At 23.2% G+C, this 27,846-nt stretch overlaps 1 protein-coding gene across 5 annotated transcripts in view; it reads left to right on the top strand.

Moving 5' to 3' along the window:
* Positions 1 to 27,846, top strand: part of LOC109594994 (zinc finger protein rotund) — a 296,098-nt gene that overhangs the window by 94,819 nt on the left and 173,433 nt on the right. For 3 of the 5 annotated variants that reach the window (XM_049968502.1, XM_049968503.1, XM_049968499.1), the window contains exons 1-2: positions 6,028 to 6,374; positions 25,365 to 25,504. In XM_049968502.1, coding sequence (XP_049824459.1) covers positions 25,373 to 25,504 — 132 coding nt within the window. In that variant the 5' untranslated portion in view covers positions 6,028 to 6,374; positions 25,365 to 25,372. Of the gene's footprint in view, positions 1 to 6,027; positions 6,375 to 18,528; positions 18,683 to 18,769; positions 18,789 to 25,364; positions 25,505 to 27,846 lie in introns of those variants that run through there. The other 2 variants (XM_049968501.1, XM_049968500.1) reach the window with 2 other exon arrangements.

Below are 27,846 nucleotides of genomic sequence, written 5' to 3'. Positions count from 1 at the left end.
TTAAAACAACAACAAAAATAATATAATCGCTTTTGTTTATGGACGTATTGGATTCGTTGCGTGCGCACAAAAACGGGTGAAATTTTACTTTCGACTCCGCTCCGTAATTATAATGTGTAATGAAAATGTGGACAAAACGTGGAATTGTTGAAATTAGTAATTAATGTTTTGCCGTACGTTTTGCAAAAATGTCGTAAAACATTATAATCGGTTTCGATAAAATGCTGAATGTATGTTAATTTTAGTTACTGTTACCGCTTAGAAATTGTCGTTTTGTAATAAATTCTGTGGTTTTATGATTGACGATTTTAATAATATGGATAATTTATACAAATTATGTAATTTAAAATAAATTACATTCAATTAGTTTTAATGTTTATGAAAAACTTTGGATATTAAGTTATGTAATTATTTAAAATTATAGTTATTAAGAACTAAATTTTTAATAAGGAAGATTTTATGTTAACTTATTAAATAAATTAAGATAAATCATAATTTTTCAGTGCTTTCTTGATGTTCATCTCGATAATTTTAAATGCTTAAAAATTATTGAAAATTTAAAAGCTAACGAAGTTCAAAAAAATTAACTTTTTTAATCATTTAAAAAATATTTTATTTTAGTATTTATTTATTTTAAGCAATTTTTTCATAAAATTCAATAATTACTTAGTACTATAACGAATATTTGTTAATATCTCCTTTATTATTATTATTTCTTATTAGAAATAATTGTTTATATTTTTAATGTTACATTTATAATTAAAAATATAAATTGAGACACACAAATATTTTATATTCATATTTATTTATTTAATCAATTTTATCCATACTGTGACTTAATATTATAAGAAATATTTATTAATTTCTTCTTTATCATTATTATTGCTTACTTATTAGAAATAATTGTTTATATTTTTATAGTTAAATTTGTAAATAAATATATAAATTAAGACAAACTGACTCCCTAAATATTTAAAATAAAATAAAATTACTTAATTTGACAATATCTAATCCATTTAAAATCTCATTTATTTCAAAAATATTAAGAAGAAAATTAATGTTTTGATTGAATTAATTAATTTAAGTATTTATTTATAAGTTTTACATAACATATAAATATGTATTTCTGCAGTATTTATTTAATTCAATTTATTTATTCAAATGTGTTGATATTAATCCTACATAATTTACATTTTAATCTATTAATGATCATAACAGTAAATATAACTTGCTATATAATTGTTAATATAAATGAAATAAAAATTTTTTGGTAGTTACCATATATATATATATATATATTAATATTGAAAAATAAATAAATAAAGGAAATCCTTTGACAACTATTTGTTATTTGTGCAATTAATTAATTATCAACTTAATTTATATTAAGTTTAAACCTATTTAAATTAAAAAATTAATTGGCGCTGTCATATATAAATAAATATATTTCTTGTAATATAATCTAAAAAATATATGTATTTAAATAACCATTTTATCTAATAATTTTTATAATATTATATTTATGTTAGAATATAAAATTGTAATATTAATTATAATTTTATCTGAAGTATATTTGAGGAATATAAAAAAAAAAGTTTTTAAACGATTTTAATTGTAAATTCAAGTTATTTGTGAAATTTTATTAATTAATTGAAAGGACTAAAGACAATAATTTTTTTCAATTTAATTAAAATTAATTTTGTACATATTTGGAATATATAATTAATACTTTTTATTTGATCACATATAAATTAATGATGAATAAACACCATTTCTTTATAGAATTTTAATTAAATACATCAAATACAATCGATAATCAATCGTTCTCATAAAATAAATTTTAATTATATCACATTAACCTTTAATTTGACTTTAAGTAATTTCATAAAAAAAAGTTGGTAAAAACTGTTAATTCGATAATTTCATTATAATGTTTAAAATTTAAATGTATTTTGTACTAATTTGAATAATTGTATTTTGTTTAATATTTTAGTGTCAATTAATTTAATTAATTATTGATGAATTAATACCTTTTTGTTTTCTTAATTAAGTACATACAAATGTACTTTAACAACAATTAAAAAATAAGTGTTAAGATTTTTTTATAGTTATTATTTTGAGTTTATCTCAATATTTAAATAAAACACTAGAGTTTAATCAACGTTTTTTATCATAAGTTAAGTTAAAAATTATAAAATGCAAGTAAATATTATATAAGTAAATTCAAATATTAATTTAATTAAATAAATTAAAACTTTATGACTGAATAAATATGGTATAAATATATTAACTGTTGTTTTATATGTAATTTAGTATTAATTATTTAATTACCTTTTGCTGTTTCAATTTTATTAACATTTATATTTACTTAAAATGATTCAGTCGCAAAATATTATTAGACAATAAAAATAAACAATTTTTATACCTCACAAATAATTGTGAGTTGTTTTTCATGTTTAATTTTATATTTATTTAATTTTAATGTCAAGAAGTCATAAATACTAGAAAATAGTATGTTTACTTAGGGATATAAAAAATTAAGTAAAACTCAAATTATTATATAAATAATTTTATTAGAAATTTGGCAGTAGCACGTTTAATGTGTAAAATTAATTAATAATAACTTTTGCAATCCTTATTCTTAAACTAATTTAATTGTAAATCTTGTGATTTTAGTATTTGTATATTTTGTAATTACTTTTTTATCACTATATTCAATTTGTGTATTTTTTTTAAGTTAGAAATGTGTCAAATATAATTTAAAATTTAATGATTGGCACTACCTATGGTTTCCATATTAATAAAATATATTATTAACATCATTCAATAACAAAATTGTTATTTGTTACCAACTTTCACTGAACTCAAAAAATCCAATTTTAATTTTTAGTTTATTTAATTTAATGTGAACAATTTAATAATTAGAAAGTATTATAAACTGGAAACTGAATATTGGACATTAGTGTATATTAGATTCTTTTAATAACCAATAGTTTTTATTAGTTGCTGATATTAATATAATATATAATTACTATTCATTTTTATTACTAATACTTTTATTTACTTTTACATTGTTAACTTTACAAAAGAATCAACAGTTCATAATTTAATTTTAAATTTAATATAAAGTTTTTTGTTTTTTTCTGTTTTGTTGAGTTAATATTTTATATTTATTATTATTATACATTTTCAACAATTAATCTATTTTGTGTTATTTGTCCAGATACGTAAATAATTTTAAATTTAGTATTTTGTAGGTGAATACATTTTATCGAATATTTTGAACAATTAATTTATTTTTTATTATTTGTCCAGAAATATTAATTCTACATTAATACAAAAAAATTAATTTTAATCGTTCATTTATTAAAATTAATTTAAATAGAATGACTAAAAAAATTATTGCTTATTTATTTCATATATAGGTCAATAATTTTAAATTTAATATTTTTTTGTGTTAATATTTGTTATTAGACATTTTCAACAATTAATTCATTTTGTATTATTTGTCCATGTACGTAAATAATTTTAAATTTAGTGAATATATCTTATTGAATAAATTAAACAATTAATTTATTTTTCATTATTTGTCCAGAAATATTTATTCGACAACTTTATCAGTAATTTGATGATGATTGTTTTTCATATTTAATTAATATTTCACATTAATTGATATACCAAAAATTCAAACATTTGTCAAGATTTATATTTATTTTTGACTATAATTGAATAATAATAATTATAATTTTATAGTTAGTTTGTATATTTAATTAATGTTAATTATTTGATATATTTTGTTGGATTGATTCATTTTCATTGAACACAAAAAAATTAATTTTAAACTTTCATTTATTAAAGTTAATTTAAATTTAATGACGTTTGTCTGAAGAGTTAATATTTTATATTTTTAATATTATTTATTTCATAAATAATTACATAATTTTAAATTTAATATTTTTTGTGTTAATATTTGTTATTAGACATTTTCAACAAATAATTCATTTTGTGTCATTTGTCCATATACGTAAATAATTTTAAATTTAGTATTTTTTATGTGAATATACCTTATTGAATATTTTAAACAATCAATTTAGTTTACATTATTTGTCCAGAAATATTAATTCTACAACAAATTCTCACAATTGTATCACTAATTTGATCATTGAATATTTTAGATTAATTAATATACCAAAAACTAAAACTTGTGTCAAGATTTATAATTATTTTGACTATAATTGAATAATAATAATTATAATTTTATAGTTAGTTTATATATTTTATTAATGTCAATTAATTGAAAAATTTTGTTGGATTGATTCATTTTCATTGAACACAAAAAAATTAATTTTATTGAAGTTAATTTAAATTTAATGACTGAAAAATTATCAAAACATTTGTCTGAAGAGTTAATATTTTATATTTTTATTAGACATTTTCAACAACTAATTCATTTTTTGGCATTTGTCCATATACGTAAATAATTTTAAATTTTTTATGTGAATATATCTTATTGAATACTTTAAACAATCAATTTATTTAACATTATTTGTCCAGAAATATTTATTCGACAACTTTATCAGTAATTTGATGATGATTGTTTTTCGTATTTAATTAATATTTCAGATTAATTGATATACCAAAAACTCAAACATTGGTCAAGATTTATTTTTATAAATTTGACTATAATTGAATTATAATAATTATAATATTATAGTTAGTTTATATATTTAATTAATGTTAATTAATTGAAAATTTTTCCTGGATTGGTATATTTTCATTGAACTAAAAAAAAAAATAATTTTAATCGTTCATTTATTAAGTTAATTTAAGTTTAATAACTAAAAAATAATCAAAACGTCAAACGAATTATTTTATTATTATTTATTTATTTTATAAATAAGTAAATATTTTTAAATTTAATATATTTTTTGTGAACATTTGTTATTTGACATTTTCAACAATTAATTTATTTGCCCATATACGTAAATAATTTTAAATTTAGTATTTTGTATGTAGACATTTTTGTTCAGAACTATTATACTATTCTACAATAAATTCTCACAATTTTATTAATAATTTGATATATTAATGTTTTATTAATATTTTATTTTGTTAATTATTGTTAAAATATAACAAATTCAATATATATACACATCACAAACTAAAATATTTGTTCAAAATTTATATTATCATAATTATAATTTTGTAGTTACTTTATACATTTACATTATTTAAGTCAAAAATTTATTTAGATTAAAACTATTTTCACTGAATACAAAAAATTTAATTTTAATTGTTCACTGACTAAACTTAAATAATAAATAATTTAATTAGAAGTCCACAAGAGTCTAAATAATTAAAAATTTATATTTATTTCCATAAATAGGTAAATAATTTAAAAATAGTATTTTTTATTATTTATCTGGAAATATTTATTATAGGTCAGTACTTCAATATTTCTCATTATTTCTAATAAACTAAAATTTTTAAAATTGAAATAAATACTCATAATCACAAAAGTAATTTTATAATAATAATTATTTAATGTTAGTTCATTGAAAAAATTAATTAGGTAATATAAATAAGCTATTTCCATTGAGCACACCAAAATTCGTCTACAAATATTAATCCTGCAAGACGTGCAAACTCGCACAAATTTAACCATAACAATCATTCCACGAACACTCGTGTTTACATTAAAACCGCCAACAAAAAAAAAAAAGAAAAAAAAACAAACACCGAAAACAAATCAAAAACCTCCCAAACAAGTTTTTCAGCAGCAGCGCGTCCCTTCGGCCGGCCGGCCGGCCGTGGCGCTCCCTCCGCCGCCCGGAAAAAAGGACGAGACCGCCGCGGCACCGCGACGACGCGCGGCCCGCGTCGCACCGCTGCCGCAGGTGGCGCCCCCCCCGGGGGGGGGTGGGGAGGCGTGGCCGCGTCGCGTCCGCGCCCGACCACCGCCGACCGGCGTGCGGCCGTCCCGCCGCGGCCGCCTCAGTCCTCAGTAGCCGCGTCCCGCACAGGACGCACGGTGCACACACGTACACGACGTACACGTAGAGAGCGCCCGTACGTGCACCCCCAAGCAACGACACGTTCCGCGTGTGCCGCACGCGGTCTGCCCCCGACGTCACGCCGCCGGTCGTTGTGCGCGCCCCCCCCGGTCCGGTGATGTAGGTTAGGTTCCGGAATAGGTTGTTTGTTGGTTGTTTTCTGGCCGCGGAACTGGACGGTGGATAAAGGGATATTCGGCGCGTTCAGTTTTTTGGTGCCGGATTGTTCCGGGTGCGGTGACTTGAGTGAGTGTTGAGTCGGGGTTTTTTTTTTTTTTTTTTTTGGTTTGGCGGTGCCCGGTTTTTGCGTGAGGTTTGAAGGTGAGTTGACGGTTTTGTTCTGTGGATTTTGAATAGTTACTTGATTTTTGTCCGGTGCTATAACTGTTGCAACTTGAAAGTAATTTAATTCCTTGACAGTTTTTCAATAAATCATTCCAATATTCAATCCTATTAAGACTATTTAGTATCTTATTATCGAAGGACTGAACACTCAGACATTTAATTAACTTAAAACAAATTACAGAAACCTTCATTATCTTTACCACATAATTTGGGGTTAAAAATCAGAATAAAACCAACAAATTAAGCTGTCTTCTTATTGGTAACTTAATGACTGGAATAAATAAGAATGAAATAACATACAACAAAAGTAGATTTACATAGATTTTTCCTTTACTCCATTCTTTTAAAATCTTAGTTATTTTGAATAGAATGTTAAATTAAACGTAGTTTATTAATGGTGTTTGTTGTCTCTTACTCCGTTGGTAAGTTGTTTACTCGTTTATAGAAAAATTTTAATTTAAAGAAATGTAAACTGTTTTTCTAATATTATTTATATTTAATGTAAAAAACTTGTTTACATTTATAGTTAATGTTTTGTTATATATATTATTTATTAATGATTTTTCCTATTTTAATTGTTTACTTAGGTTTAAAAATAACTATTTTATTAATCAAATTGTATTTTATACATTTAATACACTTATATTCTATATTATATACCATTCAAGAAAACTGTGGAATATCTTTTGTTACTGAAGTTTATTTAAAATTTATTTAAAAATTCAACCCTATATATTTTTTCATAAACACAATATTAATTCATTTATAATAGTGGATATATTTATGATTTTTTGTTTTTTATTTTTGTTACAAAATACAACAATATTCAAATAAATGTGCATACATGTCTAATTAGAAGATTTTTATCTGCATATTTTATTATTATATTATTACAATATATTTATCAATGTGTATCTGACATGAAATTATAATTATAAAGTTTCAGGGGAAACTTCTTTTTGTAATATAAACATATATATAAAACCTTTATAATAATAATTAAAATAGTTGAGTAAAATATTTATTTCTTTAATATTTTACTTTTCATGTTTATAAAATTGATGTTTTAATTTATAAAATAGAGTGAATCTTTTAATAATTTCCTGAAGAAAATTGCCAAGAATGTGTACCTAGATTATTATTATTAAATATTTGCTTAAAATTTACATTAATGAAAACAAACACTTATTAAGTTTCAGGAAGAACAGCTTTTTGTAATATAAAAAAACATATGACACCTTTATAATAATAATTAAAATAGTTGAGCAAAGATTTATTTCTTTAATATTTTACTTTATGTCCTGTTTTATTTTATTTTTCATGTTTTTAAAAATGAAACGTCTTAGTTTATAAAATAGAGTAAATCATTTAATAATTTCCTGAAGAAAATTGCCAAGATTGTGTACATAGATTATTATTATTAAATATTTACTTAAAATTTACATTAATAAATACAAATACTGATTTCAAACTGTCTAATCAAAGTATCTCAATTATATTATTATCATATTATTTTCTCTTACAATAATCTGCTTATATGTAACCTGAAATTAAAAGAATGAAGTTTCAGTTCTATGCAATTATTAATACATGATAAAACCCAATAATTTTAGTAATTGATTATTATAATTTTATTTTGCTTTTTTCACTGGTTTTAAAAATTAAGAAATTAATTTGTAAAATACAGTGAGTCTTTTTATTATTTTCTGAAAGAAATTGACAATAATATGCCTCTAAATTAATAATATTATTGAATATTTACTTGAAATTTACTTTAATAAATACAAATACAAATTTAGAAGATATTTTTAAAGCTGGAAATACAGTTTTCAAATAGATTCCTTAAACTGTCTAGTCAGACTATCTCTATTATATTATTATAATATTATTTCAGTTACAGTGATCTATGTCCAATCTGAAATTCAAAGTATAAAGTTTCAGTTATTGCAATCTAGATAGTATAATCAGACTATCTCTGTTTTAATATTATAATATTATTTTATATTACAATCTATGTCTAACCTGAAATTAAAAATATAAAGTTATACACGTAATAATTTTAGTAGCTAATTATTATATTTTAAATATTAAGAGTATAATTTCTGTAAATCTGTAAGATTTGTCAATATTTTGATTTTATTTTACTTTTTACATTGGTTTTAAAAATTAAAAACTTGTAATTTATACAGTGATTACTTATCTTATTATTATTATTATTATTATTATTAAATATTTACTTGAAATACTTATTGAACCTCGTGTAACTACTAATTTAGAACATATTTTTAAAACTTAAATATAAAGTTTCAGGCCTAAGAAGTTATTGAAATAAAAAATGATAAAACCTAATAATTTTAGTAATTTTAAACATTAAAATTATAATTTCAGGAAAACTGGAAGATTTGTTTCTTTAATATTTTGATTTTTATCGAATTTTATTTTACCTTTTACATCGACTTTAGAGATTAAAAACTTAATTTATAAAATTATTTTCAACAGAAAATTGCCAAGAATGTGTCCCTTGATTTAAATTATTGTTAAATATTTTCTTGAAATTTACATAGATAATATAAATACTTATCGAACCTCATATAACTATTAATTTAGAAGATATTGTTAAAATCTTCATTACAATTTTCAAATAGATGCTTTAAACTGTCTAATAAGACCATCATATTATATTGTAATATTACTTTGTATTTCAATTATATGTCTATGTATAACCTGAAATTGAAAGCATACAGTTTGATTTTTATACAATTATCTAATAAAAAATAATAAAAATTTATAGTTTTAGTAGTTGATTTAGTATAATTATTAATATTAAAAATATAGTTTCAGTAAAACTGTGAAATTTGTACAAACATTTTTATTTATTATTTTATAATAATACATACACAGTTCTATAAAAAATTCACTATTTAGGCTTGATTTAATTATTAATAATAGAAGTATAATTTCAGAAAACTTGATTGAAGAATGTTTTTTTTTGAGAATTTTACTTTTTCTCATATTACATTTTATTTTCTATATTTTTAATATATTTATCTAATTAAGAGATTATTTATTATCTTATACTTTATTTATCTACTTGTTAAAATAATATTTTTATTCATGACTGTAATATTTAAAAAAATATTATTTGTTAATAATAAATCATTTATTTATGAGTTTTTATGTATTCAACGACTGTTAAATATGTAGAAACAATTCTAAAAATAGTGTTTATGTATAAATGTTCATTTTTCTATTTGAAATGTAAAATTGTATTGTATGTGAGTCACTACATAGATATTTTCATATATATCTTTGAAAATAAGCTTTTCCTCAATTTCTCTTAAAATTCATATTTTTTTTGAATAAACACACATTTTATAATTCAAGGAAATTGAAGTTTCTGCTTAATATTTATTAATACTTCAAATATAAATTATTTTATTGAAATTTGAATTTTGTTATTAAGAATTTCACTATTAAAATATTATTTCAGACGTTGCAAAAATAATTAATAATAATATTTCATTAATTTTTATATATTTTTTTAATTACATCTTTAATTATATGTTTTCCTACAGTTTTCAACGTAGTTTGCAATTCTAAGAATGATTAATTGTTTATGAAGTAATAACGAGTATTTCCTCTTCAAATTACTTAATATTCCTACAACAAAATTGTAAAATTATTTGAATTTATATATTTAGTTTCAGATTTACAGAAATATGTATGAACTGTTTTTTTTTAATATAATATCTGTGCACCTGTTTGTCCTTGAATTTTTTTTAATTCAATGAATGTGCATCAAATATTTTTAAAATATGCAAGTAATACATTTAATATGTTATTTAAAAATATTATAAAATTTATCATTGGTAGTTTAGGCAAATATTTTTTAAAAAATAAAGTAAAATTAATATTACACAATTTAATATTATGTGAAAAAATATTTTAAAACTATTTACAGAAGTTATCTCAAAAATATTTCTACTCAATATATAAGAAAATTATTAAAATTTTATTTCGAGGAGATATTTTTGGCACAAATCATTAATATTTATTAAAAAGTAAAGTACAATTCTATTGAATGCACAAAATTACAACATTTTCTTATAATTTTATGTTAAAAATGGCTTAAAATTATTTACAGAAGCCATCTCAAAAATATCTAGTCAATATTTAAGAAACTGATTAAAATTCTGTTCTGAGAAGATGTTTTAGGCAAAAATATTTAATATTTATTAAAAATTAAAGTACAGTTCTATTGAATGCACAAAATTACGACATTTTCTTATAATATTATGTTAAAAATGGCTTAAAATTATTTACAGAAGCCATCTCAAAAATATCTAATCAATATTTAAGAAATTGATTAAAATTCTGTTCTGAGAAGATGTTTTAGGCAAAAATGTTTAATATTTATTAAAAAGTAAAGTACAATTCTATTGAATGCACAAAATTACAACATTTTCTTATAATATTATGTTAAAAATGGCTTAAAATTATTTACAGAAGCCATCTCAAAAATATCTAATCAATATTTAAGAAATTGATTAAAATTCTGTTCTGAGAAGATGTTTTAGGCAAAAATGTTTAATATTTATTAAAAAGTAAAGTACAATTCTATTGAATGCACAAAATTACAACATTTTCTTATAATATTATGTTAAAAATGGCTTAATATTATTTACAGAAGCCATCTCAAAAATAATTCTAGTCAATGTGTAAGAAAATGATTAAAATTCTGTTCTGAGATGATGTTTTAGACAAAAATGTTTAACATTTATTAAAAATTAAAGTACAGTTCTATTGAATGCACAAAATTACGACATTTTCTTATAATATTATATTAAAAATGGCTTAAAATTATTTACAGAAGCCATCTCAAAAATATTTCTAGTTAATATGTAAGAAAATGATTAAAATTCTGTTCTGAAATGATGTTTTAAACAAAAATGTTTAACATTTATTAAAAATTAAAGTGCGGTTCTATTGAATGCACAAAATTACGACATTTTCTTATAATATTATATTAAAAATGGCTTAAAATTATTTACAGAAGCCATCTCAAAAATATTTCTAGTTAATATGTAAGAAAATGATTAAAATTCTGTTCTGAAATGATGTTTTAGACAAAAATGTTTAACATTTATTAAAAATTAAAGTACAGTTCTATTGAATGCACAAAATTACATTTTCTTATAATGTTATGTTAAAAATGGCTTAAAATTATTTACAGAAGCCATCTCAAAAATATTTTTAGTCAATATGTAAGAAAAGGATTAAAATTCTCTTCTGAGATGATGTTTTAGTCAAAAATGTTTAATATTTATTAAAAAGTAAAGTACAATTCTATTGAATGCACAAAATTACAACATTTTCTTATAATATTAGTTAAAAATGGCTTAAAATTATTTACAGAAGCCATCTCAAAAATATTTTTAGTCAATATGTAAGAAAAGGATTAAAATTCTCTTCTGAGATGATGTTTTAGTCAAAAATGTTTAATATTTATTAAAAAGTAAAGTACAATTCTATTGAATGCACAAAATTACAACATTTTCTTATAATATTAGTTAAAAATGGCTTAAAATTATTTACAGAAGCCATCTCAAAAATATTTTTAGTCAATATGTAAGAAAATGATTAAAATTCTCTTCTGAGATGATGTTTTAGGCAAAAATGTTTAATATTTATTAAAAATTAAAGTACAGTTCTATTGAATGCACAAAATTACAACATTTTCTTATAATATTATGTTAAAAATGGCTTAAAATTATTTACAGAAGCCATTTTAAAAATATTTCTGGTCAATATGTAAGAAAATGATTAAAATTCTGTTCTGATGTAATGTTTTAGGCAAAAAAGTTTAATATTTATTAAAAAGTAAAATACCATTCTATTGAATGCACAAAATTACAACGTTTTCTTACAATATTATGTTAAAAATGGCTTACAATTATTTGCAGAAGACATCTCAAAAATATTTCTTGCCAATATGTAAGAAAATGATTAAAATTCTTTTCTGAGATGATGTTTTAGGCGAAAATGTTTAATATTTATTAAAAAGTTGAGTATTACATATTCTTATAATATTATGTTAAAAAATGACTTAAAATTTTTTTACGAAATTCATCTCAATATGTTTAAATGTAAGAAAATGATTAAAATTCTATTTTGAGAAGATGTTTTAGGCAAATTGTATTGTATGATTAAGGTAAAAGTGTTTAACATTTGTTAAAAAATGGAGTAAAATTCTATAGAATGTACAAATTTACAAAATTTTCTTATAATTATTATTTTTTTAACAATTTTGCAGTAGTTATTTCAGAAGTAGTTTAGTCAATATATAGAAATGATTTGAATTCGATTTATTTAATATATTACACAGTTTTGTAAGAAAAAATTAGTAGTTCCTTCAAAAATATATCCGGACAGGCGGCATTTAACTAAATAGTTATTAAAAATTAAAATAAAAATCAGAGACACACATTCAATTTAGGTGACTAATAAACCAAGCGTTTATTTTCTAATTTGTCTTTGACGAGTTTATTAATTGATGTCTCCGTTAATTAAGATGTGCACAACTCGAAAGGAAAAAAAAAACGATAAACCTCTCTTCGATTTGCATAATTATCAATTTCGAAAAATTTTTGCCAAGCCCCATTACTTGTAATTACCGTCGATTGCACATTTCTTGTCAGCATGTGGCAAACGGAACCGACAACAATTCCGCATAGAATGCCGAAATAATCAGTTGTTTTTCGGTTTCGGGATTTTTCAGATACGGCCCCTACGCTAATTACAAACGGCCGGAATGCGAGGCACACACTTAATTACACGAACACAAAGTTGTTAACTGCAATAGTTTAGCGATAATCGCGTTACTCAATGGGCTCAATAATTAATTTAATAGAACGGGGTAAAAAATTGATTCTAATTCGATTCCCAATTATTATTTATGAGCCGCAATCGATTCGGGGTCAGTACACAGTTTGTCACTTTAAATTCAAATGTGACAGAATTGTATGTCTTTAATTGTCCACCTTCCATTATCTTGTTGTTGGCTGTATATTTTTTATGATGTAGCGTTTATTTTCAAAGGCAATTAATTATAATTTACAATAACGTTGAAGTTTGTTCCATGCGAATTGATTAATTATAAAACGTACGAGTCCGGCCGAAAATGTAAAAGGTTTAACAAATATAATTGCCATTTCCCAGGCAATTACCGCAATTAAACAAATATTCCGGAATGGTCAGGCCAGAAAGGCTTAGGCAACACTAGTGCAATTAAATGCTGCGTTTACTATAATTATTTAAAGTTTTCTGCGTGAAAAATAACTCGGACTGTTGTTATTATTATTACTATTATTGTTGATCGTTTACAATAAATAATTCGACTAATCAATTAAGTGGCTGTTCCAATACAACGACCTCAAATGACTGAAAGCAGAGTAATTTAACTTAGGAAGTGGTGAAATTAAAATTTATATCAAAATAATTTCATTAGAAACATTCTGAGCTGAATAATCTGTCAATATTTTATTATATTTTGGAAATTATTAAAGATTTTGATTTATTATTTTGTAGAGATCAATTTTGAAACATTTGAAATATAAATTCTTTAAAGATTAATTCTTTAGAAATATTTTAAACGAAGAAATGCTTAAATTTTAAATAATTAATTAAAAATCTATCAATATTTAATTAAAATTTGGAAATTACTGAAGCTCCTGAATTATTTATTTAATTTAGAAAACTTTGAAGGGTATATTTATTGTGAAATTATATTTTAGAAATATTTTGAGTGTAGATTTGTATAAAATTTTCATTAACTAACTGAAAAATCCAACAATATTTAATTATATTTTGAAAATTATTAAAGATTTTGATTTATTATTTTGTAGAGATCAATTTTGAAACTTTTGAAATATCAATTCTTTAAAAATTAATTCCTTAAGGGTATTTTGAACGAAGAAGTGCTTAAATTTTAAGTAATTAACTAAAAATCTACCAATATTTAATTAATTTTTGGAAATTGCTGAATCTCCTGAATTATTTATTTGAAGATATCAATTTAGAAATCTTTGAAAGGTATATTTATTGTAAAATTATATTTTAGAAATATTTTAAGTGTAGATTTGCTGAAATTTTTTAAAAACTGACTGAAAAATCCAACAATTTTTAATTATCTTTCGGAAATTATTAAAGATTTTGATTTATTATTTTGTAGAGATCAATTTATAAACTTTTGAAATATAAATTCTTTAAAGTTTAATTCTTTAGAAGTAGTTTAAACGAAGAAATGCTTAAATTTTAAGTAACTAACTAAAAATATACCAATATTTAATTAATATTTGGAAATTACTGAAGCTCCTGAATTATTTATTTGAAGATACCACTTTAGAAAACTTTGAAGGGTATATTTATTGTAATATCATAGTTTAGAAATATTTTGACTGTAGATTTGTTGAAATTTTTATTAACTAACTGTAAAATTCAACAAATTTTAATTATATTTTGGAAATTATTAAAGATTTTAATTTATTACTTTTTAGAGATCAATTTTAAAATTTTTGAAATATAAATTCTTTAAAGATTAGTTCCTTAGAAATATTTTAAACGAAGAAATGCTTAAATTTTAAATAATTATATAAAAATTACCAATATTTAATTAAAATTTGGAAATTACTGAAGCTCCTGAATTATTTATTTGAAGATATCAATTTAGAAAACTTTGAAGGGTATATTTATTGTAAAATTATATTTTAGAAATATTTTGAGTGTAGATTTGTGTAATTTTTTAAAAACTGACTGAAAAATCCAACAATTTTTAATTATCTTTTGGAAATTATTAAAGATTTTGATTTATTATTTTGTAGAGATCAATTTATAAACTTTTGAAATATAAATTCTTTAAAGTTTAATTCTTTAGAAGTAGTTTAAACGAAGAAATGTTTAAATTTTAAGTAACTAACTAAAAATATATCAATATTTAATTAATATTTGGAAATTACTGAAGCTCCTGAATTATTTATTTGAAGATATCACTTTAGAAAACTTTGAAGGGTATATTTATTGTAAAATCATATTTTAGAAATATTTTGACTGTAGATTTGTTGAAATTTTTATTAACTAACTGTAAAATTCAACAAATTTTAATTATATTTTGGGAATTATTAAAGATTTTGATTTATTAATTTGAAGAGATCAATTTTAAAATTTTTGAAATATAAATTCTTTAAAGATTAGTTCCTTAGAAATATTTTAAACGAAGAAATGCTTAAATTTTAAATAATTAATTAAAAATTACCAATATTTAATTAAAATTTGGAAATTACTGAAGCTCCTGAATTATTTATTTGAAGATATCAATTTAGAAAACTTTGAAGGGTATATTTATTGTAAAATTATATTTTAGAAATATTTTGAGTGTAGATTTGTGTAATTTTTTAAAAACTGACTGAAAAATCCAACAATTTTTAATTATCTTTTGGAAATTATTAAAGATTTTGATTTATTATTTTGTAGAGATCAATTTATAAACTTTCGAAATATAAATTCTTTAAAGTTTAATTCTTTAGAAGTAGTTTAAACGAAGAAATGTTTAAATTTTAAGTAACTAACTAAAAATCTACCAATATTTAATTAATTTTTGGAAATTGCTGAATCTCCTGAATTATTTATTTGAAGATGTCAATTTAGAAATCTTTGAAAGGTATATTTATTGTAAAATTATATTTTAGAAATATTTTAAGTGTAGATTTGCTGAAATTTTTTAAAAACTGACTGAAAAATCCAACAATTTTTAATTATCTTTCGGAAATTATTAAAGATTTTGATTTATTATTTTGTAGAGATCAATTTATAAACTTTTGAAATATAAATTCTTTAAAGTTTAATTCTTTAGAAGTAGTTTAAACGAAGAAATGCTTAAATTTTAAGTAACTAACTAAAAATATACCAATATTTAATTAATATTTGGAAATTACTGAAGCTCCTGAATTATTTATTTGAAGATACCACTTTAGAAAACTTTGAAGGGTATATTTATTGTAATATCATAGTTTAGAAATATTTTGACTGTAGATTTGTTGAAATTTTTATTAACTAACTGTAAAATTCAACAAATTTTAATTATATTTTGGAAATTATTAAAGATTTTAATTTATTACTTTTTAGAGATCAATTTTAAAATTTTTGAAATATAAATTCTTTAAAGATTAGTTCCTTAGAAATATTTTAAACGAAGAAATGCTTAAATTTTAAATAATTATATAAAAATTACCAATATTTAATTAAAATTTGGAAATTACTGAAGCTCCTGAATTATTTATTTGAAGATATCAATTTAGAAAACTTTGAAGGGTATATTTATTCTAAAATTATATTTTAGAAATATTTTGAGTGTAGATTTGTGTAATTTTTTAAAAACTGACTGAAAAATCCAACAATTTTTAATTATCTTTTGGAAATTATTAAAGATTTTGATTTATTATTTTGTAGAGATCAATTTATAAACTTTTGAAATATAAATTCTTTAAAATTTAATTCTTTAGAAGTAGTTTAAACGAAGAAATGTTTAAATTTTAAGTAACTAACTAAAAATATATCAATATTTAATTAATATTTGGAAATTACTGAAGCTCCTGAATTATTTATTTGAAGATATCACTTTAGAAAACTTTGAAGGGTATATTTATTGTAAAATCATATTTTAGAAATATTTTGACTGTAGATTTGTTGAAATTTTTATTAACTAACTGTAAAATTCAACAAATTTTAATTATATTTTGGGAATTATTAAAGATTTTGATTTATTAATTTGAAGAGATCAATTTTAAAATTTTTGAAATATAAATTCTTTAAAGATTAGTTCCTTAGAAATATTTTAAACGAAGAAATGCTTAAATTTTAAATAATTAATTAAAAATTACCAATATTTAATTAAAATTTGGAAATTACTGAAGCTCCTGAATTATTTATTTGAAGATATCAATTTAGAAAACTTTGAAGGGTATATTTATTGTAATATCATATTTTAGAAATATTTTGACTGTAGATTCGTTGAAATTTTTATTAACTAACTGTAAAATTCAACAAATTTTAATTATATTTTGGAAATTATTAAAGATTTTAATTTATTATTTTGTAGAGATCAATTTTGAAACCTTTGAAATATAAATTCTTTAATCATTAATTCTTCAGAAGCATTTTAAACGAAGAAATGCCTAAATTTTAAGTAAATAATTAAAAATCTACCAATATTTAATTAAAATTTGAAAATTAGTGAAGCTCTTGAATTATTTATTTGAAGATATCGATTTAGAAAACTTTGAAGGATATATTTATTGTAAAATTATATTTTACAAATATTTTGAGTGTAAATTTTTAATAACTAACTCCAAAATCCAACAATTTTTAATTATAATTTGGAAATTATTAAAGATTTTGATTTAATTTGTAGAGATCAATTTTGAAACTTTTTAAATATAAATTCTGTAAAGATTAATTCTTTATATGTATTTTAAACGAAGAAATGCTTAGACTTTAAGTAACTAATAAAATATACATCAATTATTTATTAAAATTTGGAAATTACTGAAGCTCCTGAATTATTTATTTGAAGATATCAATTTAGGAAACATTGTAGAACGTAGAAATGCTTAAATTGTAAGCAACCAATTAAAAACCTGCCAATATTTAATTGAAACGTGGAAATTAATGAAGATCTTGAATTATTTATTCGAAGAAATCAATTAAGGAAACTTGAAAGTATTAAATTATTTAGAATAGTAATGTTTGAATGTATTTTAATCGCAGAACCATTCAAAATGCCTAATTAAAATATAGAAAATTAGACAAAACAATTAATTACCCGTTTAAATAAATAGTTGGCAACGCCGTTTTAGAAACAACAACGGCCCCACATGAACGAAGACAGGAAGCGTCTCCGCATAAATTTCCGACGTCTTCCCCTGCACAACTACAATTCCACGACTGTACATTTAAATCGCGGAACGGTGCGTACGTTGCGAATGACACCATTTTTTTTCGATCACATTTTTCTAAACATGTGGGTGCGCAAAAAAGTCGGCGTAGCGTCAGTTTCACGGCATAAAACGCGTGCGAAGTAATGTTTGTTTGCCATCGGCCGCATTCAAAAAGCCTGTTTACTGGTTTTATATTAATTATTGAAAAACAGTAAACACGATTTTTGCGAATCGACGAGATTAATCTGGATTAATTGGGCAGATGCTCGTTTCGATTTTTAAGGGGAGGGACAGGTGTGTGAGTCGTGTTAATTAGGCGCATTTTAAATACACGTTTATATATTAAACCAATTGATTCGTGTACACACATGTTTTTTTCAGTTCTAATTAGATAATTGAGGTGAGTTGCGTTTTTTTTTCTGTTAATAGGAAAATTGCGTTTTTACTCATTTCGTATTTGTTTGACAAAGTTTTTTCTGTCGTTGCGCATGTTTGTTTATTTTTTTTTTCTATATGTTAACTGACGGGCTAATTACTTGATTGGTAACTTAAAGTTTTTTGTAAAAAATGTTGTTAAAATTGTTACATTGTGCCTAAAATATTCGTTATAAAATTCTTCTTCAAAAATATGTGATCATAAATAAATGAAATAATATTAATATAAGAACATTAAAATTAAATTATATACGAATATTTAATTCAAATTTGAATTAAAAGAATTCAATTAAAAAACTGAATTCTTTAGAAATATATTTAAAAAGAATTAAATAAATAATTTATAAATATCCAAATTTAATTCAGATTTAGAAATTATTGAAGAATTTCAATTATTAATTTGAAGATATCAATTTAGGAACCTTTAAAATATAAAATTATTTGTTAAGAATTGTTTTTGGAGTAAAAATATGTAAATTTTAAATAAATAATTAATAAATATCCAAAATTTATTCAAATTATTGAATATTTTCAAAAATTAGATATCTGTCTAGAAACCTTTAAAATATAAAAATATTCTAAATTATTTGTTAAAAATTATTTTTGACGTACAAATATGTAAATTTTAAATACCTAATTAATAAATATCCAAAATTTATTCATATTTTGAAATTATTGAATATTTTCAGGTATTAATTTGAAGATATCAATCTAAAAATGTTTAAAATATAAGAATATTTTAAAATTATTAGTTAACATTTATTTTTAACGTAGAAATATGTAAATTTTAAATAACTAATTAATAAATATCCAAAATTTATTCATATTTTGAAATTATTGAATATTTTCAGGTATTAATTTGAAGATATCAATCTAGAAACCTGTGAAATATAAAAATATTTTAAAATTATTTGTTAAAAATTATTTTTAATATGGAAATATGTAAATTTTAACTGACTAATTAATAAATATCCACAATTTATTCAGATTTAAAAATTAATAAATATTTTCAAGTATTAATTTGAAAATATCAATGTAGAAACCTTTAAAATATAAAAATATTTTAAAATTATTTGTTAATAATTACTTTTAACGTAGAAGTATGTAAATTTTTAATAACTAATTAATAAATATCCAAAATTTATTTATATTTAGAAATTATTGTATATTTTTAAGTATTAATTTGCAGCTATCAATCTAGAAACCTTTAAAATATAAAAATATTATAAATTATTTGTTAGAAATTATTTTTAACGTAGAAATATGTAAATTTTAAATAACTAATTAATAAATATACAAAATTTATTCAGATTTAGAAATTATTGAATATTTTCATGTATTAATTTGAAGATATCAATCTAAAAATGTTTAAAATATAAGAATATTTTAAAATTATTAGATAACATTTATTTTTAACGTAGAAATATATATATGTAATATGGAAATATGTAAATTTTAAATGACTAATTAATAAATATCCACAATTTATTCAGATTTAAAAATTAATAAATATTTTCAAGTATTAATTTGAAGATATCAATGTAGAAACCTTTAAAATATAAAAATACTTTAAAATTATTTGTTAATAATTATTTTTAACGTAGAAGTATGTAAATTTTTAATAACTAATTAATAAATATCCAAAATTTATTTATATTTAGAAATTATTGTATATTTTTAAGTATTAATTTGCAGCTATCAATCTAGAAACCTTTAAAATATAAAAATATTATAAATTATTTGTTAGAAATTATTTTTAACGTAGAAATATGTAAATTTTAAATAACTAATTAATAAATATACAAAATTTATTCAGATTTAGAAATTATTGAATATTTTCATGTATTAATTTGAAGATATCAATCTAAAAATGTTTAAAATATAAGAATATTTTAAAATTATTAGATAACATTTATTTTTAACGTAGAAATATATATATGTAATATGGAAATATGTAAATTTTAAATGACTAATTAATAAATATCCACAATTTATTCAGATTTAAAAATTAATAAATATTTTCAAGTATTAATTTGAAGATATCAATGTAGAAACCTTTAAAATATAAAAATATTTTAAAATTATTTGTTAATAATTATTTTTAACGTAGAAGTATGTATATTTTTAATAACTAATTAATAAATATCCAAAATTTATTTATATTTAGAAATTATTGTATATTTTCAAGTATTAATTTGCAGATATCAATCTAGAAACCTTTAAAATATAAAAATATTTGTTAGAAACTATTTTTAACGTAGAAATATGTAAATTTTAAATAACTAATTAATAAATATACAAAATTTATTCAGTTTAGAAATTATTGAATATTTTCATGTATTAATTTGAAGATATCAATCTAAAAATGTTTAAAATATAAGAATATTTTAAAATTATTAGTTAACATTTATTTTTAACGTAGAAATATGTAAATTTTAAATAACTAATTAATAAATATACAAAATTTATTCATATTTTGAAATTATTGAATACTTTCAGGTATTAATTTGTAGATATCAATCTAGAAACCTTTAAAATATAAAAATATTATTTGTTAAAAACTATTTTTAAAAAAGAATTATGTAAATTTTAAATAATTAATTAATAATTATCCAAAATTTAATTAGATTTAGAAATTATTAAATATTTTCAAGTAGTAATTTGAACATATCATTCTAGAAAAGTTTAAAATATAAAATTATTTGTTAAGAAATATTTTTAACATAGAAATATGCAAATTTTAAATAAGTAATTAATAAATATTATAAAATTATTCAGATTTAGAATATAAATTTGAAGATATCAATTTAGAAACCAAATTAAATAACATCCAAATTTTATTCTGATTAACAAATTACTAAAATTTTTCAATTAATAATTTGAAGATATTAATTTAGAAACCTTTAAAATATAAAGTAATTTTTAATTACTTCTTCAGAATTATTTTTAACGTAGTAATTTGTAAATTTTAAATTACTAATTTTATTCAAAATTGTTGAATATTTTTAAGTATAATTTTTTTAAAATTTAAGTCTTTCATATTATTTGCACAATTTAGAAGAAAAATTGCACCCTTAATTAATTTTGTATAAATTTTCGATTAATTTTTAATTTTTTCAATGTCGTAGTTTTGGTTATCAATTAATGGATGTTACTGTTTTTAAGGGGATAAACTGGGTAAAATTGTAGTAAAATGAAAGTGTGGTTTACGTATTAAAAAATGAATTAAAACAGCAATAAAAATTGGAAATATAAAATAACGTTGCTAGTAAAAAACTCAAAATATAAATGTATTAAAATAACAGTAACAATAAATTATGATTAAATTAGCAGCACAATAATAGCCAAATCACAAAACAAAACTAGACAATAAAAAGTCATTCATTCATTTTATGCCCATTTACATCAACCGCACCATTACACGGGGGAATAACCGGACGTAAACCTCCCGAAAAAAAGCCACAACAAAAACAAATCGGTAACAAGCCAAATTTCGGTGGCACCGAGCGTTTTATCGACGGGCGAACAGCGTGCGGGGGCGAAACGCCGCTGAATGAACCGGATGAATGGAATGCCGCGATGCCGTGTTCACCGGCGGCCGCGGAGGGGACGGCGGCGGCCAAATTACCTGGTCCGAGGACGAAACACACAATAATCCGAGTAAATCTACATGTCCGACTCCGGGATCGGCGTTTTTGTGAATGGTAAATGAGATTCGTGCGGTGAATGGAGCCGTGCCCCGCGGAGGGGGGTTAATTTGGGACGGTAACGAGTGTGGAAACGTTTTGCGGTTGCACGCGGCCCAATTTTCGGATGCGGATGCTGCTGCCACCGCTGCCGTGCCACCGTCTTCGGGTCCGGGTGAACGGAGGACGTGCGCCGTTTCGATTTGCGTTGTTCGTTTTAAATGCGCCACTTTAAAAACCGTACACATGATTTATTACTTCAGGAAAGTGTAAAAAAAGAACTGTTCAACGATAGTATTGAATGTTTTAACACGATATAAATGTTTATTTCACATTTGAAATTCTAATTAGGTTTATTTCTTAATTACTGTGAGTTCATTATGGAAACTATAAAATTCTAATCTACAACGAAGACTATAACAAATGCAAAAAAATAAATAAAATTTTATTCATAATAATTTATAATTGTATTTCCTAATGGCTGTGTAGATTAAAACATTTTATTTTCTAGTTTTAAAGTTTTTTAAATCAAGTGTAAAAAATTATTGGAATTCTATTAATGGAGACACGATAGTATAGTTAGCACTTGCCACCAACACTTTTTTGTTTTGGATAATAAAAATTTAAATTTCTAATTTCATACAATTAATGCAATGAAATTTAATCTATTCTAACGTAAAACTAAGCTAAACTGTCCATTAAGATGTTTTCTGAATTTTCAATTGTATGAAAATTATAATTGTTTGAGTTTTTGCAATTTTTTTAACAGTGCCAAATGTAATAAAATTATAATACAAACCTAATTTTTGATTATTAAATATCATTTAACAAAATTCATAGACTCAATTATTATTAAATTGTTTAAATTATCAATTAACTATTCAAAATCAACAAATATTATATGTATATGATAAAATAATAAAGGTTTTTAGATATTTAAAATGAAATAAAAGTTTTCTAAATTTGACATCTTTCTCCTCTCGGGTTTCTAAATTGATATCTTCAAATTAATAATTGAAAATCTTCAGTAATTACTGAATTTTAATTAAATTAAGGAATTTATTAAATAGTTACATATAATATAATTATTTTAAAACACTGATTCTAAAATAATTTTATATTTTAAAGGTTTCTAAACTGATAATATCAAATTAGTAATTGAAAATCTACAATGACTTCTAAATCTGGATTAAACTTGGATATTTTTTTAATTAATTATTTAAAATTTACATATTTCTATGTTAAAAATAATTTTAAATAAATGATTTCAGAATAATTTCATATTTTTAATATTTCTAAATTGATATTTTCAAATTAATAATTGAAAATCTTCAATGATTTCTAAATCTGGTTTAAATTTGGGTATTTTTTAATTAATTATATAAAATTTGCAAATATCTACGTTAAAAATAATTTTAAATAAATGATTTCAGATTAATTTTATGTATTAAATATTTCTAGATTGATATTTTCAAATTAATAGTTGAAAATCTTCAATAATTTTTATATCTGAATTAAATTTGGGTATTTTTAATTAGTTATTTAAATTTTATATATTCATACGTTAAAAATAATTTTAAATAATTTCAGAATAATTTCATATTTTTAAGATTTCTAAATTGATATCGTCAAATTAATAATTGAAAATATTCAATAATTTCTAAATCTGGATTAAATTTGGGCATTTTTTAAATTAGTTATTTGAAATTTACACGTTAAAAATGATTTTAAATAAATGATTTCAAAAATATTTTATATATTTTATTCTAGATTGATATCTTCAAATTAATAGTTAAAAATCTTCAATAATTTCTAAGTCTGGATTAAATTTAGGTATTTTTTAATAAGTTATTCAAAATATACATATGTGTATATTCTATCTATGTTAGAAATAATTTTAAATAAATGATTCCAGAATAATTTTATATTTCTAAATTGATATCTTGAAATTAATAATTGAAAAACTACAAATTTATAATTCAAAATCTTCAATAATGCCTAAATTTGTATAAAATATGGTTCTTTATATTTAATTATTTAAAATTTTCATACTTCTATGTTATAAATAATTCTAAAGTGATAATTTTGAAGTAACTTTAAATTTTAAAGATTTCTAAAATGATTTTTTCAAATTAGTAATTCAAATTCTTCAATAATTTCTAAATTTACTTAAATATTGGCAAATTTATTATTGGTGATTACAAGTTTAATTATTTCTACTTTACTGATATTTCTGAAGAAATAATTTTCATAAAATTTTATACTTTTCTAAAGTTGTATCTTCAAATTGTTCTTCAATAAAGCCTAAATTTGAATGAAATATTGGTATTTTTTATTTAATTATTTGATATTTTCATATTTCCATGTTATACATAATTCTAAAGTAATAATTTTAATTTTTTTTATAAGCATTTCTAAATTGATCTCTTTAAATTAATAATTCAAAACCTTTAATAATTTCCTGATTTTATTTACATTAGTACCCATTTTATTTCCTCCTTTTAAAATGACGCCATCTATTAATCAGTAGTCGAAATAACAAAACTCAAAATTCGAAAATATACAAGAACAACATGCAAAGAAGGGCAAAACGTACAACTTTGAACTTGGCAGTAGCCGCGATGCGTGGCAGTGAACGTACGGACCCGCGATCGGCATTAATTGCATCGGTATTAATTTGTAAGCCGAGTCAAGGTGATTGGCAATAATTGGAATCGATTTCCATTTCATGCGTAATAGTTGACATTAGCGGGTGCCACTGCGTCCTTATCCTGATTGGATTCCTCCATCTAATCGCATTAATTTCATGTTTTCCAACTTATATTGATATTGAGATGTTTTCCTTTTGGTTCCAGACTGAAACATGTACCCGTGGTACCGCGATTCGGTGGGCGGCCAGCTGGGCCAACTGTGCGGCCCTATGGCCACCACCATCAAGACTGAGAACGGCTACAACGACTGCATGTTGGCGCTCGACTACGCCACCCAAAGCAAGGTGAGTACTTTTGTTCGGTACGACCAAATTGTGTTCTCGGACCTGTGGAACGGTTGCCGCAGCGACCGTTGACACGTCGTCAAAGAATGTAGAGTGTAAAATCCTGACATTCCTTGGTACCATTCAACCAAACATTCCCCCATGGTACTTCATATTAACTGCCGTGCAAAAAAACCGACGTATAAATATTGCTTAGGGTAATTCGACGTGTGAAGTATTTTATTAACGTGGCCTCGATAAAACTCCGGCGGTTAGCTGGTTCTTAAAGGGGTGGAGGGGGGAGGCGAACCACGTCCAGTCAATGAGGCACCATAAAAATGCGCGCCGTTTTCCCATGTATAGTTTCCGCGAGGTGTAAGAAAAATGCCGGGACATAAAACGGGCGACGCACGGAATTCGCGCATCTCTCCACGGCTCCGGCCCGGTGGCGGGCGGACTGGTTTTTTCCTGTCGGACGGACGGACGGACGGAGAGTGACGACTGGCATGAATATGCAACCGCACCGCCGGGCGACGACTGCTTCGCAGAAATCGTTTTCGTCCTGCGGCCAAACGAAATTCCGCCGGGGAAGACCTTCGACGACGGCTCCGAAGGCACCAGGTGCCTCCTCTGCGGCTTCGCCGTCCGTTTTGCACGTCCCCCCGCACATCGGCAACGTCGGCTCCCTTTGTTTCCGCCAGTGCCAATTGGAGTCGCCTTTCCGTTTTGGATGTGCCGTTCGCCATTTTGGGCCCTCCGGGTCGGGTCTTTTTTGTGCGCTATCCGTCGGGCACAGGTGGACGGTGGAATGCGTCGGACGCCCGCTGAATCCGTAACTACGTCGACGGTTTTGGACGGGCCTGCCTCCTGTCCGCCGGTGGGATTGATAAAACGTGGACGTGGTGGCTCGAAAACTAATGTGTCGACTTAATAATTGTAATTAAACAATTAAGCGCGTTAGGAAGGAAGCACGCGACCCGCCACGCCACCGATTTTCGCATAAATTGCCGCGTTTCTGGTACGTGAAAGTCCGTTGTTCCGTTCGACGCGAATCGCGATTCCATTCAGATTTATGCGATTTTGCAAGTTACTTTGTTGTGCCGATGGTTTTTTTTTCTGTCGTTGGTAATGGTAGGAAGTGGCGGAACGATTTGGTGGTTCCGTGGAACCAGTGAAAAAATTGGACCGTTTGGAGGAAGGATTGCAATGATGAAAGTGGCTCTTTCACTCTTTAATAGGAATTATCTCATTCATTATTGTATCAGACGATTGAAGGAGGCTGTTACTGAAGTGAAGTTACTTTGGATATTGAAATGTTTCATTTATTAATTAATTAGTTGATCAAATATATCTTTAGAAAGCCTTGAAGAAGTATTTTGAAAGGAATTACAACTACTGTCGTTCATCACTTGTTTAGAAGAAGACTTGGAAGGACTCTTTAGCCTTTTGAAAGGAATTAGATCATAAATCTCTATAACAGGAGTTTGAAAGAAGCTGTTGCTGAACTGAAGAAACATTAGATACAGGAAAGTTTAGTAAATTGACTACTCTTCTTGTCTATTGTCGTTCATCATTTATTTACAAGAAGGCTTAGAAGGAACTCTTTAGCCTTTTGAAAAGAATTAGATCATAAATCTCTATAACAGGAGTTTGAAAGAAACTGTTGCTGATCTGAAGAAACATTAGATATAGGAAAGTTTAGTAAATTGACACTCTTCTTTCCAATTGTCGTTCATCAATTGTTTAGAAGAAGGCTGGAAGGCCCTCTTTAGTCTTTTGGAAGGAATTAGATCATAAGTCTCTGTAACAGGAGTTTCAAAGAAGCTGTTGCTGAACTGAAGAAACATTAGATACAGGAAAGTTTAGTAAATTGAGTACTCTTCTTCTCTATTGTCGTTCATCATTTATGTACAAGAAGGCTTAGAAGGAACTCTTTAGCCTTTTGAAAAGAATTAGATCATAAATCTCTATAACAGGAGTTTGTAAGAAACTGTTGCTGATCTGAAGAAACATTAGATATAGGAAAGTTTAGTAAATTAACTACTCTTCTTCCCTATTGTCGTTCATCAGTTGTTTAGAAGAAGGCTTGGAAAAAACTATTCACCCTTTTGGAAGGAATTAAATCATAAATCTCTGTAACAGGAGTTTGAAAAAAGGTGTTGCTGAACTGAAGAAACATTAAATGTAGGAAAGTTTAGTAAATTGACACTCTTCTTTCCAATTGTCGTTCATCAATTGTTTAGAAGAAGGCTGGAAGGACCTCTTTAGTCTTTTGGAAGGAATTAGATCATAAGTCTCTGTAACAGGAGTTTGAAAGAAGCTGTTGTTGAACTGAAGAAACATTAGATACAGGAAAGTTTAGT

Source organism: Aethina tumida, chromosome 6, assembly GCF_024364675.1.
Source record: "Aethina tumida isolate Nest 87 chromosome 6, icAetTumi1.1, whole genome shotgun sequence".
Lineage (NCBI taxonomy): Eukaryota > Metazoa > Arthropoda > Insecta > Coleoptera > Nitidulidae > Aethina > Aethina tumida.
The sequence above is the reverse complement of the archived record's forward strand: the minus strand, read 5'-3'. Positions and strand labels throughout refer to the sequence as shown.